Genomic DNA, 19,526 nt, shown 5'->3' with positions numbered 1-19,526 from the left:
GCTGAAATGAAAAATAATTGGTTTTGTGAAAAACTGTAGTTTAAAGGGAGTTTAATTGCTCTGTAATGAATTTGTATTTTCATAAGTAATGTTGTTTGTTATTAGACTTTAAGTTGATAAAGGGACATGCTATATCCAAAGACTATCATCCTTACATCATTGTTTGTCACTTTTTGTTATAGTCAGTTGTAATATTTTAAATTAACTTAGGAAATATTTTATTTTGCAGTTCATTAAATGTGAATGATCATTTTGTCAAACAGTGGGTTAATGGCCTGGAGGTGTTAATCCTGGAACATATTCCAAACTCATTGTTTTATGCTATCACCATAGTATGACTTATGATATTTAACATTATTGGCTGATCCTAATAAAAGTAAAATAGAATACAGAACTTCTAGAATTATAAAACTTTAATTTTAAGAACTTTTTGATGATTTATTTACCTTCTCTTTTTATAGCCAATTCTGATATGAGCAGAAAAACCAAGAACAGGGCTATGTGTGGATTACATTTTTCTCTGCCTTGCCTACGACTGTTTCTACTTGTTACCTGTTGTCTTGTATTATTACTCCATAAAGAGATACTTGGATGTTCTTCTGTTTGCCAGCTCTGCACTGGGAGACGAGTTAACTGCCGTAACTTAGGCCTTTCAAGTATTCCTAAGAATTTTCCTGAAAGTACAGTTTTTCTGTATCTGACTGGAAATAATATATCTCATATAAATGAAAGTGGATTAACAGGACTTCATTCTCTTGTAGCATTGTATTTGGATAATTCTCAGATTGTGTATGTTTATCCAAAAGCCTTTGTTCAGTTGAGGCATCTCTATTTTTTATATCTAAATAATAATGCTATAAAACGCTTGGATCCTGGAATATTTGAGGGACTTTCCAATCTTCGTAATTTGTATTTACAGTCTAATCAAGTATCTTTTGTTCCAAGAGGAGTATTTAATGATCTAGTTTCGGTTCAGTACTTAAATCTACGAAGGAATCGCCTCACTGTCCTTGGGAGTGGTACCTTTGTTGGTATGATTGCTCTTCGGGTGCTTGATTTATCCAACAATAAAATTTTGAGGATATCAGACTCAGGCTTTCAACATCTTGGAAACCTGGATAGTTTGTATCTAGAAGGTAATAATTTAACAAAAGTACCTTCAAATGCTTTTGCAGTACTTAAGAGTCTTAAAAGACTTTCTTTGTCTCATAACCATATTGAAGCAATACATCCCTTTGCATTTAAAGGACTTGTCAACTTGGAGTATCTCATCCTGAAAAATTCAAGAATTAAAAATGTTACTAGGGATGGGTTTAGTGGAATTAATAATCTTAAACATTTGATCTTAAGTCATAATGATTTAGAAAATTTAAATTCTGATACATTTAGCTTGTTAAAAAATCTAATTTACCTTAAGTTAGATAGAAACAGAATAATCAGCATTGATGATGATACATTTGAAAACATGGGAGCATCTTTGAAGATCCTTAATCTGTCATTTAATAATCTTACAGACTTACATCCAAGGGTCCTTAAGCCATTGTCTTCATTGACTCATCTTCAGGCAAATTCTAATCCTTGGGAATGTAACTGCGAACTATTGGGCCTTCGCGACTGGCTAGCATCTTCAGCCATTACTCTAAACATCTATTGTCAGAATCCCCCATCCATGCGCGGCAGAGCATTGCATTACATTAAGTGGACTGACTTTACAAATTGTGTTACTTCTTCGACAAATGTGTCCAGAGCCTGGGCTATAAAATCTCTTCATATTCATCACAAGACCACTGCGTTAATGATGGCCTGGCATAAAGTAACCGCAAATGGGAAACATTTGGAAAATACTGAGAGCGTTACTTTCTGGGAACGAATTCGTACTTCACCTGCCAGTAGATTTTTTCAAGAGAGTACCTTTGGTAATCCATTAGAGACTACTGCAGTGTTACCTGTGCAAATACAGCTTACTTCTTCTGTTAACTTGAACTCGGGAAAAAACAGTGCTCTACCGATCGATGCTGCTTCGGTGTCAGGGAAAACATCTCTAATTTGTACACAAGAAGTTGAAAAGTTGAATGAGGCTTTTGATATTTTGCTAGCATTTTTCATCTTAGCTTGTGTTTTAATCATTTTTTTGATCTACAAAGTCATTCAATTTAAACAAAAACTAAAGGCATCGGAAAACTCAGGGGAAAGTAGACTTGAATACTACAGCTTTTATCAGTCAGCAAGGTATAATGTAACTACCTCAGTTTGTAACACTTCCCCATATTCTCTAGAAAGCCCTGCTTTGGAGCAGATTCGACTTCAGAAACAAATTGTTCCTGAAAGTGAGGCACAGGTCATTCTCTTTGAACATTCTGCTTTATAATTCAACTGAATATTGGTTATAAGAAAACTTCACTGCCATGGACATCAATAAAACTGAAGCCTCCTTATAGAATTATAAACTCTATTTGGAAATATAATGAATTATACAAGCTTAGCATTAATAAATATATGTTTTTAATATTCTTTTGAATACTGTATTCATTCAGCAGATATTTTGTTAGGCACTGTATTAAGTAATAATAATAGCTACCATTTCTTTTTTTTTTTTTAAAGATTTTATTTTTTTCCTTTTTCTCCCCAAAGCCCCCCGGTACATAGTTCTATATTCTTCGTTGTGGGTCCTTCTAGTTGTGGCAAGTGGGATGCTGCCTCAGCGTGGTTTGATGAGCAGTGCCATGTCCGCGCCCAGGATTCGAACCAACGAAACACTAGGCCGCCTGCAGTGGAGCGCGCGAACTTAACCACTCGGCCACGGGGCCAGCCCCTAATAGCTACCATTTCTATGTACTAAGCACTATGCTAAATACTTCACATATCACATTTAGTCCTTAAAAAGCCTCCTAAGGTGCTACTATCTCCATTTTACAGGTAAGGAAATCTAGGCAGAGTGATTTTAAGAAACTGTCCCAAATTTACACAGCTTGTGACACTTTTTAGGTCTCTCTGACTCCAGAGCCCTTGCTTCTAATTTCATGCTCCACTGCTGCCTAGGTGCTAGGGTTACAATTGTGAATAACATAGACACAGTTACTCTTCTCAGTAGAGCTTGAGATTGAGAGGAGGAGACGCATGTGGAGGTGAGAGAGAGCTTTATGAGAAAGGCAACACTGAAACTGAGTCGTGATGGATAAATAGAAATTAGCCCAATGAAGAGAGCTGAGTAATAGATAGAGGTAACATCATATCAGAAGGGTTGAAGAAAGACAAAGACTACTACTTTCCAGGAAGTAAAATGCAGTACAACTGGAAGTGTGAGATTTGCAGCTAGAGAGAGATAGGAGATGATGAAGGATATTTCGTGTTTTTCCCTAGGGCAGCAGGGAGCCATGGAAGGATTGTAAGCAATGGAGTGACATAGTAAAATTTACCCTTTAGAAAGTACACTCTTTCTGGAAGGAACAACAAGAGTAGAGTAGAGGCAGCATTAACTGGGTAGGAATCTGCATCACTAATCCAGGGGAGAGATGCTGGAGGCCTGGGCCAGGGGAGTGGCAGAGAGGATGGATGGATTCTAGAGCTACTTTGGAAGTCAGATGAATTGCCTTCATGGTTGGCTGAGGGGTGGCCGGTGAGGGAGAAGTCAAAGATGTTAGGTTTTGGCTTAGGCAGCTTTGTGCTGCATTCACTGAGCAAAGGAAGCAAGAGGACTGAAGATCTGGGTGGGGGCAAAATAATGAGTTCGACTTTAGATATATTGAATTTGAGGTTCATATTGATTCTCCAAGTAGAAATATCCAGCAAGCAGAAGATAAGTAGAGCGATCTACCTGGGAAAGGTCAATAATTTTTAACCTTTCATCTGCCCAGTACACTGGAAGTATATGATACACTCTTAGTAGTAACAACTGTTTGGGCCATGATTTTGGGAGACAGATAAGTGAGGAAGAATAAGATGAAAGAGCACCCAGGAGATGTTAGTAGCCCCAATTAAGAGTCTTTAATATAGATAGATGATAATTGAAGCCATGGAAGTGATGTAATGTTTTTCTCTATTAGTATATATTTATAATTGTGAAGCCCTCTGCACAATATCACGCATATAGTAAGTTCCCATACTCAATCGGTTAATAGTGACCTGAACCACAAATAGGTATTAAAATTTTCCTCTTAAGCGTCATGTATTTCATGTTTGTATTGTGTCTCCTCTTCTTCCAAATTTCTATTTATTATTAAACGTTAATACTATCTGTGTGAAATTAACCTGAAACAGTCTGGGAGTGTTTAAACCAAGTGATAATTTCTAAGTTTGTATTGCAAAACCAGTAGTTCTAAGAAGGTGCTACGTTGTCCATTATACCTTACAGCAGTGCTTCTCAAACTCAGAATCACCTTGGAGCCTGGTTAAAACACAGATTGCTGGGTGTGAGGGTGATCTGGCTATGACATTTGTCACCCCATTGATCACCAGGGTTGACCTGGTTGATCTGGCTGGCTAGATGAGCATGCCCTTCCTCCCTGCCCACTCCATATGCATCCCTCCCAGAGCTGTGTGCTCCCTCGAAGAGGACCACCCTCCCCCGTAGAGGAGGATCATTCTTTGGTCAAGTGTATACACTAATACCTGTGCTCCCCTGCTGGAACCTCCATATAGGCTCTCAAGGTCCATTTGTAGGAGAATGTAGAGTAGTCAATGTTCCGAGACTCTAGACACATCCAGATGAGGTGCTGCATGTGGCAGTCTGCCTTTCGTTAAAAACAAACAGACTGATGAACACAGATTGCTGCCCCCACCCTTCCTAGAGTTCCTGATTCAGGAAGTCTGGAGTGAGGCCTCTGAGTTTGCAATTTAACACATTTGCTGCTGCTGCTCTGGGGACCATGCTTGGAGAACCACTTCTGTAAGGTATTTGAGAGAAAAGCAGAAAGGAGCCATGTAGTGGTTTTAAGATATTCTAGAAACTGCAGAGAAACTAAAGCTGCAACCTCCACCTCTCCAGGAGTTTTAAGTGTTCTGCTTTTCCCCGGCTCACCTAAAGCTTTGTCTCTGAATATGAGTTTAGTAGAAAATGTAAATATTTTTAAATAAAGCTGTTCTTACATAAATTACTTGTTTAATTATGGAAGAGTGTGTGATGTGTGTTTCACTTTTTAAGACATTTTTTTTTTTCCTGAGGAAGATTCACCCTGAGCTAACATCTGTGCTAATCTTACTCTGCTTTGTATGTGGGTCGCCACCACAGTGTGACCAATGAGTGGTGTAGATCTGCACCCAGTATCCGAACCCAGGCTGCTGAAGTGGAGAGTGCCGAACTTAACTACTATGCCACAAGGGCCAGCCCCTTAACACATTTTTAATAATATACTTCTTTCTTTGTTGTGTTCTCTCAACCCCTACAACTCATATTAAGTTTTTTCTTTAATTATTAAAAGTATGTATTCATGGGGCTGGTGCCATGGTGTAGTGGTTGAGTTTGGTGCGTTCTGCTTCAGTGGCCCAGCTTTGTGAGTTTGGATCTCTGGCACGGACCTACAGCACTCGTCAGCCATGCTGTGGCAGTGACCCACATACAAAGTAGAGGATGCTTGGCACAGATGTTACCTCAGAACTAATCTTCCTCAAGCAAAAAGGAGGAATATTGGCAACAGATGTTAGCTCAGGGCAAATCTTCCTCAGCAAAAAAAAAACACAGCATACATTCATTGGAAAAAAGAATTCAAACAATACAGAAATTTAAAAGTTGAAAATCCCTCCATGCCCTCCTTCCCCACCACCTAAACCACATCCTCTTAAAGACATTCAGAAGCCATGTAGCTGGCCATTTGAAGTGGGGAAAAAATCCATATAACAAAGTGTTTATCTTGATCTTAAAACAAAATTTCCCCCAGTTCAAAGAATGTACTTTGGAAAGTCTATCAAATTTTTTTTATGTCTTTATGTATAACTTTGAATTGATTTAGGCCCAACTAGAAAACTTTAATCTTATTAGTATCAGTTTATATATGGAGCTATAGTTGTACAGAGTAGTGTTCATTAAGTGCTCATTCCAATTTTTGTCAGCAGTCATTCCTTTTAAAAATGTTAGCCAACTCACATTTCACTATGGGTTGATACTTGCACAGTTTAAAAATTTACTTACCATAAAACTCTTTTGAAGTAATAATGTGCATAGAAATTTTAAGCTATAATTTCTGTATTTGTTTCATATTTTTGAGCAGCCCTACCTTAAACAAAACAGCAAAGTTAAAACCAAGTAATCTTCTAAATTAAGATAGCTAAGGAAGCTTACTCTTCTTAAGATTTCTGTATTTCTCTACCATTTACTAAAGGTTCTTGATTAGAGCACTCAAAAATAGATAGGCTCCAACTTAAAATAGTGGTATTTCAGAAAGATAGTTTTAGATACAGATCCATTTGTTTCATTGGGTTTTATAAAAAGTGGTTAAAGTTCTAGGACATACCGAAAAAGTACCCCCCCCCCATAATAAATGAGAAGTATAGAACTCAACTACCATTTATTTATAACATCATAACTTTTAAATACATTTAGAATCCCAGTGTGGAATTTCAGAAACATGTCTCTCACTTCTGGGCTAACTGGGAACTTACTCTCAGTCCCTTCCTGGTGGTGGAGTACAGATGTTTGGTGTCAGATTGTTGGTGAGGGCTTCAATGGTATGGGACAGAGACTTCAACAGGAGGGAGCAGGAAATTGAAGAAGGTCACAGGCGATGGAGCCTGGGGTAAAGGAAGACAAAGGTGTCTCACGGTTTTCTGGACGTGGGGGTTTCCAGTGTTTTGATAGCTGAAGGCTAAGTGGTGGGGAGAGGTCAGGGTGAACATTGTGGGAGATTGAGAGAATTATGTAGAATTATTAGTAGTAGAGAAAGAGGATCTCTGGATATCTCTTTGTTCTCCGTCAACTTTTTACTCTTAGTAGGGTCCTCAACTTTCTCATACATAACATTCCAGGGTTACTTTGTTGATCCACTCTGCCCTGTGGCCACCTGTGTCTTGAGTCAGCAACAGTTGGATAGATTCTTATTCTCTTCTTTCCGATTGTCTTGTATATTTTATTTTTAGGGACCCTCTAAGTAGTAGTAGAATTGAATCAGATCTTACCTATACTAGTGTTAATACATGGCAAATATTTTCCCTTAAACAACACACACCTGTTTTTTAAAACTTTTATTGATGTACATATAAACCACATACAGAAGTAGACACACCTGTGTTACTACCACTCAGGTCGAGAAATAGAAGATTCAAACATACGGGGACATTTCTTGAACTTAGGAGTTATGTTAACACCCAAGTGTTTAAGCTTTGAGATGGAGGGGGACCTATGTGTAATTGGGGCATTTTTTATTCAGTTATCTTACCCACACTACAACAGTGACAGTAATATATGCCATATTTGTTTTTAAGGGTTGAAAAAATGGGAGAAAAAAGCCAAAGGACTGTTTTACAAGGTTCTGAAAAACGGCTTTAATGCTAGGCCTTCCTGCCAGATTGGTCCCACATGCACTTGCTCATGTCCTGTTGGACTTCTTGTTTTTCCTTGTTAGAAGGATCCCACTCCTTTACTTTTTTCTCTTACTTAGCCACAGACTAGAAAATGTATGTATGGACCTGTAACATGATGTGTTGCTGTGGATCAAGAGGAAAGAGAACGGGGTATGTGAAATAAAACAAGGCTGTTCTATTTACCAATTAGACTTTATTTATACCCATCTCCCACTGAATAGTAACTTAATTTTTTTTCTCCTGAGAACACTCATTTTGTTTTCTCATTAAAACTTATGTTTTTCTTTTCTGTTACTGGCCTTACTGATAAGCCCATAGGTGAGTGGGGAGGGATATGCATCAGTTTTCTCAAACTGTTTATTATTTAGTTTCTCAATGATTTCACAGTTATGGAACAAGAGTAACAAGGTAGTAGGCCCATTTTTTTTTTCCAGTATTGTACTGTGTATCAAGCATAGTTGTAAAAAAAAAAAGTGCCCTCTACCTCTAGTCGTCACTACTGAAGTTGGTAGGCTCTTGTGGCTGCACGCTTTTCAAGTAGGAAGCCCTGTGGGTTAAAAGAGAAATATCCTGGGAAAAGCAGCACGAATGTGAGAAATGTGTATTATGCCTGCCGCTGACCCAGATGTGCCTTGTTTCATTGCTCCTGACTCTTTCGAGGCATCATGTGATATAGTAGAGGGCACGATCTTTTAGTAGGAAGTAGTTTTATGATCCTGAATAGTGTAGAAACCTTGCATACACGTTTTCTTCTCTTTTCCTTTTATCTCCGTGTCTTCTTGGACCTCTTGAGTTCCTAGTACATGTACAGAAACCCTTGCCTATTCTTACTTTGGATCATTGGCTTTGAAAAATCTTCTTACTTTTTGCCAGATAGCTTTGTATGATAATTTTACCAGCCTTAATTCTACCCTTAATACATGAGTTGAAATTTTCTTTGTATTTTGCTTTAGGTACCATGGAGCAGAATTTTTTATGTTCTAGTGCAGTTTCTTCGTGTTTTGGCTTTCAGAATCGCTTATCTTCAATTATATGCTTCTCACCTGTGAAAGCCTCTAAACACTGTCTTCCAGTCTTCTAGAATCGGGACCACACCCACTTACAGTTACTCTTTTTGTAAATACAACTAACCAGGTAAATTTGCACAGTAGAATTCCTAGCACATGGGATCTCACAGTTAAAACGTTGAGGCTGGAAAGTGTCAGAAAGAAGGCTGCTATAGCTGGAGAGTAGTATGAAAGGTTAGATGCGTTCAGGGAGAGGTAGGCAGGAGTCAGGTCAAATGGGGCTCAGTACACTATGATAAGGAGTTTGGATTTCTAAGTGTAATGGGAAGTTATTGAAAGGTTAGACCCTTGCTTTAAAACAAGGCAGACGTGATCAGATTTTGCGAAAGAGTGATCTGGTCAGCTCTGTGGAGAATGGATTACAGGAAGTCAAGAGTGGAAGCGGCCCATTTGGGAAGTTACCCAGTAGTTCAAACTGGAGACAGAGTGACTTGTAGCGCAGTGTTCATAGTAGGAATATAGACAGGTAGAAACAAAAGAAAAATTTCAGAGATAAGTATGGCAGAATTTGATGATGAATTGGGTGTTGGAAGAGTAAATGAGAAGAAAGGTCAAGACTGAATCCCAGGTTTCTGGCTTGAGTCACTGGGTAGATGGAATTGCTCTTTCTGGATAAGGACAACAGGAAGAGAGCCTGGTTTTGATTTTCTGTTTTATTTTGATTTCTTTGTTTTTGTTGGGGAGGCACTCGAAAATTTGGTGTTGGATGTCTTCGGTTTGAGGTGCTTATGAGACTGCCGAGAGTGGATAAGAAGGATGCAGATGTACTTAGAGTTCTGGAGTTCAGAGAGAGATTGTGGTGTGTGCTAGCAGGATTTAGGAGGAATTTGACAGTGAGCCTGTGCAAGGCAGGTCTAAATATAACGTGGCCACTCATTTTCCCTATAAGAAAAACCTGTGTAAGGTTTTCTGGCCAGCCTGAATATATTATACTTCTAGAGCTGTAACAAAATAGTCAAATGTCTGTTAAGCTGTTAGTTTAATTACCTGTGTACATTTTAAAAATAAAGTAAAATGTTACTTAGATTTTTTCCTCTTATTTCATGATACAGTTTTATTCAAATGCTTCAGATAAATCTTTGACATCTTCATTGTGATTGTGTCTTCATCATTACCAAAATCCCCTTTTAATCATGTAACACTGTTTTCTGGAGCACATTATCATTTCTGTCTGAGCTATGTGACATACAGTACAGGAATTTAACTCTAAGCCACAAGTACCTTTTCGTATAACTTTAATTATATCAGCACAGTTGGCCTTTTTTCTTTTATCCTGAAGGTGTATATTCATGAATACGTTGTAATTATTTATTGTATAGCTTTGTTTTCAGCAATGTCCAACATTTACAATGGTGATGTCATACCCCCAACCCCATAATTACCAAATTTCTATTAAATTCTTTTATATCTCTTGTTAAAAAACAGGAACCAATCTGTCAATTGACTTCTGTAAGTATCCAAAACAAGCATTGATGGAGTTTTTTCATGCTAATGTCTTTTCTAAACAGTTCTCTACCAATCATGATCATCATCTTTTTATGGAAGCTTAGTGTGTTTAGGCATTGTTTTCATTAAGCAGTGTTTCTTAAAGCATAGTCTTTCTCTTGAAAATCACGTAAGGTGGCAGTTTCTTCTCATCCCGTTATATATACATAGAGCATTATAGTTACTTCTTATTGTAAAGATAATGGCTTTTTTTCTTTTTGCCTATGTATGTGCTCTCAAAAAATAGTTAATTGGGGGATTGCTTTATAACATAAAAGCCTTTGTAAAGATCATTGTTAGGTGTAAAACAGTCAACTTTCATTTTAAAATACCTTTATCGATTGCTTTCATGAATTTTTTATCCTATTTCCTGGCCAGTATTTGTCAGGGGAAACTAGATTTATTAATACACTTGTCCATGACCATGCAGAGAATTACTGTGTAGAAAGGAGGTGTCTTTCCATTTAAGTGACAAAGTATTTGCAGCCTAGGTCCTGGAAAATATCTGGCGGGGGCGGGGGGGGATCTCTAATTTTAGTGTAAATGTCACCATTTTTGTAGCCTCTGGTGTAGTAGAAATTCTGGAATAAGACTGATAAACCAGTCTTTCTTTTGCCTTTTTCTTTCAGTAAATTGCTGTTCTTTGCTTAATCCTGTTAAACGATATAAGCAGAGACGGATAGTTAACAGAATATTTTATTGTGGCTTTTTGTACTTAAAAATTTATTTCTTAAATTACCCTAACTTCACTGACCTTCTATATTTAAGATATAATAATGCAACAGTGACTTCAAATATTAATTAGGTGTGATGTATCAGTAGTATAATTGTGGCCTGGTTAGATCAGAAAAAAATTCTAAAGTGAGTAAGGTTCTGATTCATTTCTTTCTTGGGCCTGCTACAATGAAAAACTGTTAAATCATCAATTTTAGATTATAAAACCATTGAGAAAAGGTAATCAAAAATGTTTTCTGTGTTTCTGTGTCCCTATTTTCCTCCTAGGTCCAAGAGGATGAAGATGATGTAAATATGTAAATCCATTGCTTATAGAGAAGTAATTTAAGGCACATGGTCTAGATGATGGATCAGCTGTCTAAAAAATGGAAGTGCAAAATGCTCATTAGAAAATTACTCATAAAAAATGGACAAGTAGAAAGAAAACAGAGTCCCGTTCACATTGAGTCTAGTATTTATTGTTTGGGCTAATCAGATGAATATTAGAATATTTCATTTATTTGTGCCTTTGAGGATTAAAAAGTTTGCTTCATCTTTCTAAGGGCATTTAGTTATCTGAATGCATGTGGTTGGATTCATAATAATATAAAAGGACAGAAATAATGTTAAACCGGCAGGGTTTTTTGAATTGGGTGAATGAACATAAGGAAGAGAAATTGATTTTTTTTTTTCCCTTTAGTACACAGTTTTCTAAAGCAAGGAAAACTCACTGCATGAAGTTTCTGCAATTCACATACTCTCTAGACAGATACTTTTATATACTCGGAAAATACCTTAAAATGCCATACTTCTAGGAAATACTAAGACAAGATTAAAAACTACCGTTTTACTAATGTACGTTTGACTGAGGAAGAAAAGTTTACTGAAATCTATGTGGAATTGTTTTAAATGATCAGCTGGTCTTCACTTAGTACAGCTGTTTGTGCCCAACCTGTTTATTTAATGTTTGTGCATGTGTAACATCACTTAGGCTTGAAGAACAAAACAAGCAGATGTTTAAGAAGCCTGGTTTCCTTCTGTAGAGTATTTGTGACCTGTGTCTATGGGAATAAATGAGTATATCAACGAAGTATGTAAAATAAAAGGAAGAGTGTTTGTGACAAGTGAAAAGGAAGAAAATGTTCAGGTTACTAACACTTTTTTCCCTTCAGTTTTACTTTCATTCTCCTTTTTCATCCTTGATGTTAAACTTTCCTTGTATTTTCTAAAATGAGTGTTTCAGAAATAGATTCCAATACAGCCACTTTCTGTTGTATTTTCTGCCTCATGTCTAGTGTAAGCAGTTGTAATATATTATCTACAACTCAGCTGTCCATACTTGTAATTTAAAAAAGAAGTAAATATTGTAAAAAGAAATTGAGGGAGGGCAGTTCTCAAGCTTTGGGGTCATTAATTCCCATGATTATTTATTGAGTGTTCACAGAATGTATAATATTACCCTATGGAGCATTAAAAAAAGTAAACATAACACTTGGGCTGTGCTTCAAGCTACTTTTAGGGAGAGCAGGCATGAAAAGTTAAAGGACATTAAGAGAAAGTAAGATAAAAGATGCCACAAGAGTTGCATGCCAAATGAATAGTGCGGAGGTTTTATGTTACTGGAAATTCAAAGGACAGAGTGCTCAATTCCAGTGGATTTAGAACATGGTCAGGGAAGTCTTCGTGAAGTATGAATTAAGGTGAAGTAGAAAAAGGAGGGAGGACATTGTGAGGGGCACGAAGACAGTAAGCAGATAGATGGTGGAGTCAGGAACATTATGTTTGGGAAGTGATGACTTAACTGCCTGAAAGCAGTGAAAAGAAGAGTAATGCAATATAATTTTGAAAAGGTGGGTTTAGCAGAGCATGCTGAGGCTCTTGATAGCCCTTGAAAGTTCTTAAATTAAGGAGAAAGAATAAAGTTTAAGAGACTGGAATAGAAAGTACCCATTTGCCTCCTTGAAGCCCTCAGTAATAAGGATACGAATAGAATCAGTTGGGTTCCATGTAGCATTGTGAAATAAAAAATGTTTATATCAAAATTGGGATTTCTTTATTTAGGAGGAGCATCTATCCTAATGCGATTAATAAAAGATGAGTTAACTTGAAAATTCTAAGATCCCAAGTGAAGGTAGAATGATCAAGTCTCTAGGGGCCAGTGATGAGAATTAGGAAATAATAATTTGCCAGGGCTTCTTTAACACCGACCAGATGCAGGAGGCTCTGACTTTAGACAAGTGCCAGTTAATGAGTCAGAAATAGCCACAAAATTGAGTGGTTGTGTACTTCCACTTTTAAAAGTCAGGTTTATTAAGGTATAGTTTACATAGAGTAAAACCTCTTTTAAGTGTACAGTTTTGACAAATGTACACAATGTATGACCACTACCATACTCAACATAAAGAACGTTTCCATCATCCCAAAAAGTTCCCTTGTGTCCCTTTGCGTAGCAACCACTGACCACTGATCAAATAATTTTGCCTTTCAAGAAAGTCACATAAATCGAGTTACACAACATGAAGCGTTTTTTAGTCTGTTGTATTTCTCTTAGCATAATGTTTTTGACATCTATCCAAGTTGTTGCATGTATTTCTAGTTTGTTTCTTTTTATTGTTGACTACTATTCCATTGACTAAGTGTCCCACAATTTGTTTATCCGTTCACTAGTTCATAGACATTTGGGTCATTTGCAGTTTTGGGTTAGTATGAATAAAGCTATGATAAATATTCACATACAAATCTGAGAATACTTGTTTTGGTTTTGGGTAAATACCTAGGAATGGGATTGCTTAGTTGTGTGGAGGGTGTTTAAGTTTATAAAAACTGCCGATGTGTTTTCCAAAATGCGTATGCCGTTTTTTATTCTTACCAGCAATGTATGAGAAGTCCTGTTGTTTCTCATTCTTGTCAGCACTTGGTATTGTCAATCTTCTTACTTTTACTTTTAATTAAAATCTTGTGGGTTAATTTGCATTTCTATGATAGCTAATGATATTGAACTTCTTTTCAGGTACTTGTATGCCCTCTGTATATCGTTTTTGCAGAAGTGTCTGTTCAAATTTTTGCCCATTTTTAAATTGTGTTGTCTGTCTTTTTTTTTCAGTTTCAGTTTTCAGAGTTCTTTTTATATTCTGGATCCAAGTCCTTTGTCAGATATATGTTTTACAAATATTTTTTCTATGACTTCTTTTCTTTTTCTTGACAGTGTCTTTAGAAGAGTGGAGATTTTTAATCTGCAACATTTTTGTATCTTTATCTTTTTAGTTATAAAATAAACAAGACTATTATAATAAATTGAAGAATATTAAAGTATCTCTTTCCTATTTAATCTTATGCTTTTAGTATTTAAACACACTAATAAGCTAGTGAAAGAGAAAATTTTAATGTTATATGCAAAGGTAGAATTCCGTTTTTAAGAAATATATTTTGAAAGTTTTTTTTGTGTTTTAGAACTGAAAATTCTCTTTATGTTAAAGAGGATAATTAGGGAGAAAAAAGGAATTACCTGTTGAAATGCTTCAGTTTAACTTGTTTTGCCCTTCTTTTTTTCTAGTGTTATCCAGGATAAATTCTGTGGGATTATAAACATCTCAGTGGAGGGCCTACACGATGTCATGACGGAAGATCCTGAAACAGGAACTTACAAAGAGTAGGTGGTCACTTAATTGATTTCAGTTGGACTTGGAGGGGTAGTTAAATATATCTGCATGATTTTTGTTCACTGTCACCATATAAGCACAGTAAGGCACCTTTTTCATTTTGTCTTTTATAAAGAAAAAATTTTATTTTCCTTATGATATTTATTATTGGATCTGAAGATCAGCTTTATTTTTGTTATAGTGAAATTCTGAATTGGGCTTCTTTGGGCTAATCATTTTATGATTTGACATTAGGTTTTTGAAAAAATCCCAGTATTTTAGCATATAAATTCTTTTTTTAAGATGTTTTGAATATGTTCTTTTTTTTTTCAATGAAGTTCCCCTGCCTTTCAGGCAAATGATGGGGAAAAGGGGATGAGTAAGCATCCTGTATTTGTATTTGCCTAGTTGAAGTATCACTGGCACCTTTAAAATATTAGAGGGCCATGTTGGTACTTGACTAGTTCCAAAAGAGAATAGTTCAAATTTTATTTGGGGGAGAATAGTTAAAATCATATTATCAGGAATGCTGATAATCTTATATAACTATTAATTTAAAATTTAATTTTTTTATTAATCATTGTATCCTTTTGTAGTTAGTAGAATTGTTACACTTTTCCTCTTATTATTACTACAGGCATACCTTGGAGATATTGTGCGTTCGGTTCGAGACCACCGCAATAAAGTGAATATTGTAATAAAGCAAGTCACATGAACTTTTTGATTTTCCAGTGCATGTAGAAGTTATATTTACACTATACCCTAGTCTATTAAATATGCAGTAGCATTTTGTCTAAAAAAATGTACATACCTTAATTAAAAAATTCTTTATTGCTGAAAAATACTAACCATCATCTGAGCCTTTAGTGAGTCATAATCTTTTTGCTGTGGAAGGTTTTGTAAAACATGCAGTATCTGTGAAGAGCAGTAAAGAAGTGCAATAAAACAAGATATGCCTGTATTGATAAAGCACATTTCATATAATGATAAGTAAGGCTTCATGAGATTCCAGACTGCTTGACTTTTCCTCAATAATATATTGAGCTTGTTTTCTTTGTTCTTTATAAAACCATTTATAGCAAATGGGAGAGATTGCCCTTTGAATCATATTTTGTTGAAAAATATGGAAAGCAGATACATGTTGTCAGATCTTACTAAACATATGTAAACAAAATGCATCTGGCATGTAACTTAGCTTTCGAGAACATAGGAATTCAGGTGAGGTAAAAACCTCAAACTACTTTGGTGATTACAAATCAAAAATATACCATTCCTGGATGCAGGTAATTTTTTTAAGTTAACATAGCGTTTATGGCACATGACTGTGAATATTGTTTTTATGCATAATATGTGAAAAAGTTTACAACTATTTGTGAAATGCTTAGGATATATTCAAATGTTCTTTGTCGTTCTCTTTGGAGTGTATAATTTAGTTAGGGGAGGAGCATGTCTAATAGCACAATGAAAACACTAATAATGAGTAAAGGCAGTTACTATGCTTTGAACAAAGCACACAAAACAGTAAAATTACAGACTGTGCTTTAAAAGAAAATCAGAGAAAGAAAAGGCACTGTTTGTTACAGTCTTCAGGGAGGGATAGAGTTAAGATATAGGAAGAAGAACATAATTATAGTGTGGTTTAACTGGAAGGGATGAGAGTCAGGAAGTTGTTAAAAATAAAGTTTAGAAGTTAGTGCAGTTTCATTATTTTAAAGATCAGGATACAGAGGCTCAGAAAAGTGCAGTGACACAGCAAATTAGTGGAAGAGTCAAGATTAGAGCCAGGATCTTCTTACTCAGTAAGCCAAGGTCAGTCATGAAAAAGGTTTCGGTTTGGAAGAGGAAAATGTTGGGCATAAGGAAACTGACTGACTAGGGGACCATTATAGGGATCCAGACTAGAAAGGCCCGGACTCGAGGGTTAGGATGCACAGGTAGCTGGAACATGTGACCACTGTTTGCTTTTCCTCCCCAGAATTGTTTGGCAATTAATTTTTACCCTGGGGTGGTATTTGGCCTGTGGAAGCACGGTGGAGAAACCATTTACCTAACTTTTTGGAGTCTCAGTGTCTAAGAAGGGTTAGACTAGATTTCTGATAAATCTTCCTATTCTGTGATTCTGCGGATTACATAGAGTTCTGTAAATTAAAGTCTGTGAGAATGTAGGGTATGAATAGGCTTTTGGAAAAGTCCATTTGAGAGACATAAAATATTTACTATGTAGCTAGCTTAGCCTTCAATTTCCCCTTCCTGTTTATTGAAACAATTTACTCAAAGAAAGTTAATCTTTCCAGTTCTGCTGAATTCCTATTGATTCTCAGTATAGAATGAATTAGAACAAAGGAAGAAAACTGTTTTTTCCACCTGCATAAGTGGTATATTAGTCACAGTTCTCTAGAGAAACAAACCCACTAGGAGACATGTGTATATATATAAAGAGATTCACTATGAAGAATTGACTCACACAGTGTGGAAGCTGAGAATTCCCAAGATCTGTAGTTGGCAAGCTAGAGACTTAGGAGAGCCAATGGTATAGTTCTAGTCCAACTCCAAATGCCTGAAAAGCAGGCGAGCCAGTGGTGTAAGTTCTAGTCCAAGTCTGAGTCAGAAGGCAGGAGAAGACTAGTGTTCCAGCTAGAAGACAGTCAGGCAGAGAGAGTGAATTCTTTTAGTATTTTTGTTCTATTCAGGCCTTCAACTGATTGATCGAGGCTCATCCACACTGGGGAGAGCAATCTGCTTTACTCGGTGTACAGATTCAACTGTTAATCTCATCAAGAAACACTTAGAATAATATATAACCAAATATTTGGGCAGCTTGTGGTCCAGTTGAGTTGGCAAATTAACCACAATAAAGAAGCCTTGTAGACAGATCATCACTTTGTTCAGACTTGTTTGTGCCAGGCATTGTGCTGTGTGAAGAAGCAGCTTAGGCTCTAGGGCTCACAGCCTAGAAGGGGAAATGGGGGCCAGTTTGGAGCCAACTAATAAAGTAATCTGTGTGAAATGCAGAGGATTTTCGACTATTTTGTGTAGTCATTGGAGATCCATTGGCAATATTAAAGCATGGAAGTGATCAGATTTTTACTTCAGAGAGATCACCTCCGTGCATTGTGGAGAATGACTGGGAGGGGTAGAGAGGCTCACAGCGAGTGGTCTTACACCAGCTGAACAACCCGGGATGCTTTGTTAAAAATGCAGATTTCCCTTCCCCCGTCTGGACCCATTATATCAGGATCTTTGGAAGGAGGACGATAGAACTTGCATTGTAAACAGGAACCCTGCATGATTCATATGCACTCTAAAAATTGATAACCTGCTGCGTGGCAGATATGGAAACCCTTTACATAGCTGTTCTACTCTTGATGAGTATTGACAGGATTTTGAGATGGATTTTGGCAGGAGGATTGGCAGGAATTGATGACAGGTGGATGTGGCTGAAGGAGGTTGACAGGTATTTGTAGTTTGGGTGACATATGACGCACGCACACAGACATATAATTTAAAAAACTACTCATGCTTACACCTAACACCCTATGCTAATTTTTGCACTTTGATATATCCTCATAACTATATTCTTATAGGCACTTAAAAATTTTAATGTAAGATTTTATTTGGGAAAAGATGGAAATGGGTTTTTATTTACTCTTATGATGATCTCAGTTTTTATTTTACTTAGGAAAGTTTATGTTCCAAGACAAATAGATAGTCAAGAGTTGGCCGTTATTAAAATGGTATAGAAAATGAATCCATTTAGAAGAAAGAAGAGACCCATTTTGAAAGTTTACAAATCTGGGTTTCTTTTTATGTTTGTGTTTTAGTTAGTAGAGTTCTTGTTTCATTAAACCAGGAAAATATGTTAATAAGGCTAGAGATTTGCCTCTGCTTGTCTTTAACTAGAGTGTTTCCCTTTTTTTCCTAAATATTTTGTTAGTAGGCACGTTGAGAAAAAGAAATTGATGACCGTTTGCCGAAGTTTGGGAAGTAAAAAGGAAGAAGGGATTTAGCCAGCATTTTAGGAGGCTTAGAGGCACTAAAATTTATTAGGAAAAGACTCATAAATTGTGGTTTCTGTAGCTAGAGAGTGTAAAGCATACCAGCCATAAAGGAAGTTACTTTTATTTCAGAAAAAAGTAAAATTTAGGCTTTTAATAGCATTTTTTTTCCTTCACTTAATACATTGATTTACCAGATGGCTCTTTAGAATGGAATAGAGAATAGCAGAAAAACCCATGGTTCCCTGATTCTGACATTATCACCTGTATATTATCCTAACTTTTGTAGGGCTCAGCAACCTCCTTGAGGACCCTTTTTCATCAGTTTTCCCCTTCTGATCCATTCTGCCCCATTTCTTAAAATTAAAAGGCCAGGTTCCTACAGAATAAAGTTGATGGGGCACTATTCTATGCTGACCCTAAGTTTATATTACTGGCCTTTTCTCTTTTCTCCCTGGATTACTCCTCATTTCCCAAATGTGCCATACCCTTTTATACGTGTGGCTTGACTCCTAACACTTCTTCTTCTTGGTATGTCATGCCCTCAGCCTTGCTCTGCTTGGCGAATACCTACGTATGAGATTTCTTTCCAGGCTCTCAGGAAGAATTAATTGCCTCTTTCTCTGGTCTTTCATGGCACTTTGTGTGTATTGCTAATATACAACATTTAGTTAGTTACTTATGGTATTCAGTCTAGTGGCCATAAGAGGATTTGAGGCAATGCATAAGAAAAGCATCTGCTTATTGTGACCAAAAACTATTAACACAGGAGTGAAGGAATTTAAACAAGAATCCTTGATTGGGGAAATCTGTGCCATCTGAATGTGAAATTTAGCCCTGAGCTTTCTAACTACCAGGGCAAAAAGAGAAACATTAGGAATTGTATAGTTCCGATTTTCAAGTAGAAAGAAACAGGTATTAGGAGAAGGGAGACTGTTTTTTGGCCTGAGCCCACAAATGAATTTTTGATAAGGTATTTATATAAGGACCGTAAAAGGATTTTCAGCTGCAAGTAAGAGAAACCCTGAGTCAACTGGCTTTAACAATAAAGAATTAGTTATGGGGCCGGCCTGGTGGCGCAGTGGTTAAGTGCGCATATTCTGCTTTGGCGGCCT

General features: G+C 36.6%; 1 protein-coding gene across 2 annotated transcripts in view; it reads left to right on the top strand.

Moving 5' to 3' along the window:
* Positions 1–19,526, top strand: part of IPO11 (importin 11) — a 230,444-nt gene that overhangs the window by 170,001 nt on the left and 40,917 nt on the right. The window contains exon 28 of one of the 2 annotated variants that reach the window (XM_008527674.2): positions 14,332–14,427. In XM_008527674.2, coding sequence (XP_008525896.1) covers positions 14,332–14,427 — 96 coding nt within the window. Of the gene's footprint in view, positions 1–1,514; positions 2,512–14,331; positions 14,428–19,526 lie in introns of those variants that run through there. The other variant, XM_008527675.2, reaches the window with a different exon arrangement.

This window comes from Equus przewalskii, chromosome 20 (assembly GCF_037783145.1).
Source record: "Equus przewalskii isolate Varuska chromosome 20, EquPr2, whole genome shotgun sequence".
NCBI classification, from domain to species: Eukaryota; Metazoa; Chordata; class Mammalia; order Perissodactyla; family Equidae; genus Equus; species Equus przewalskii.
The sequence above is the reverse complement of the archived record's forward strand: the minus strand, read 5'-3'. Positions and strand labels throughout refer to the sequence as shown.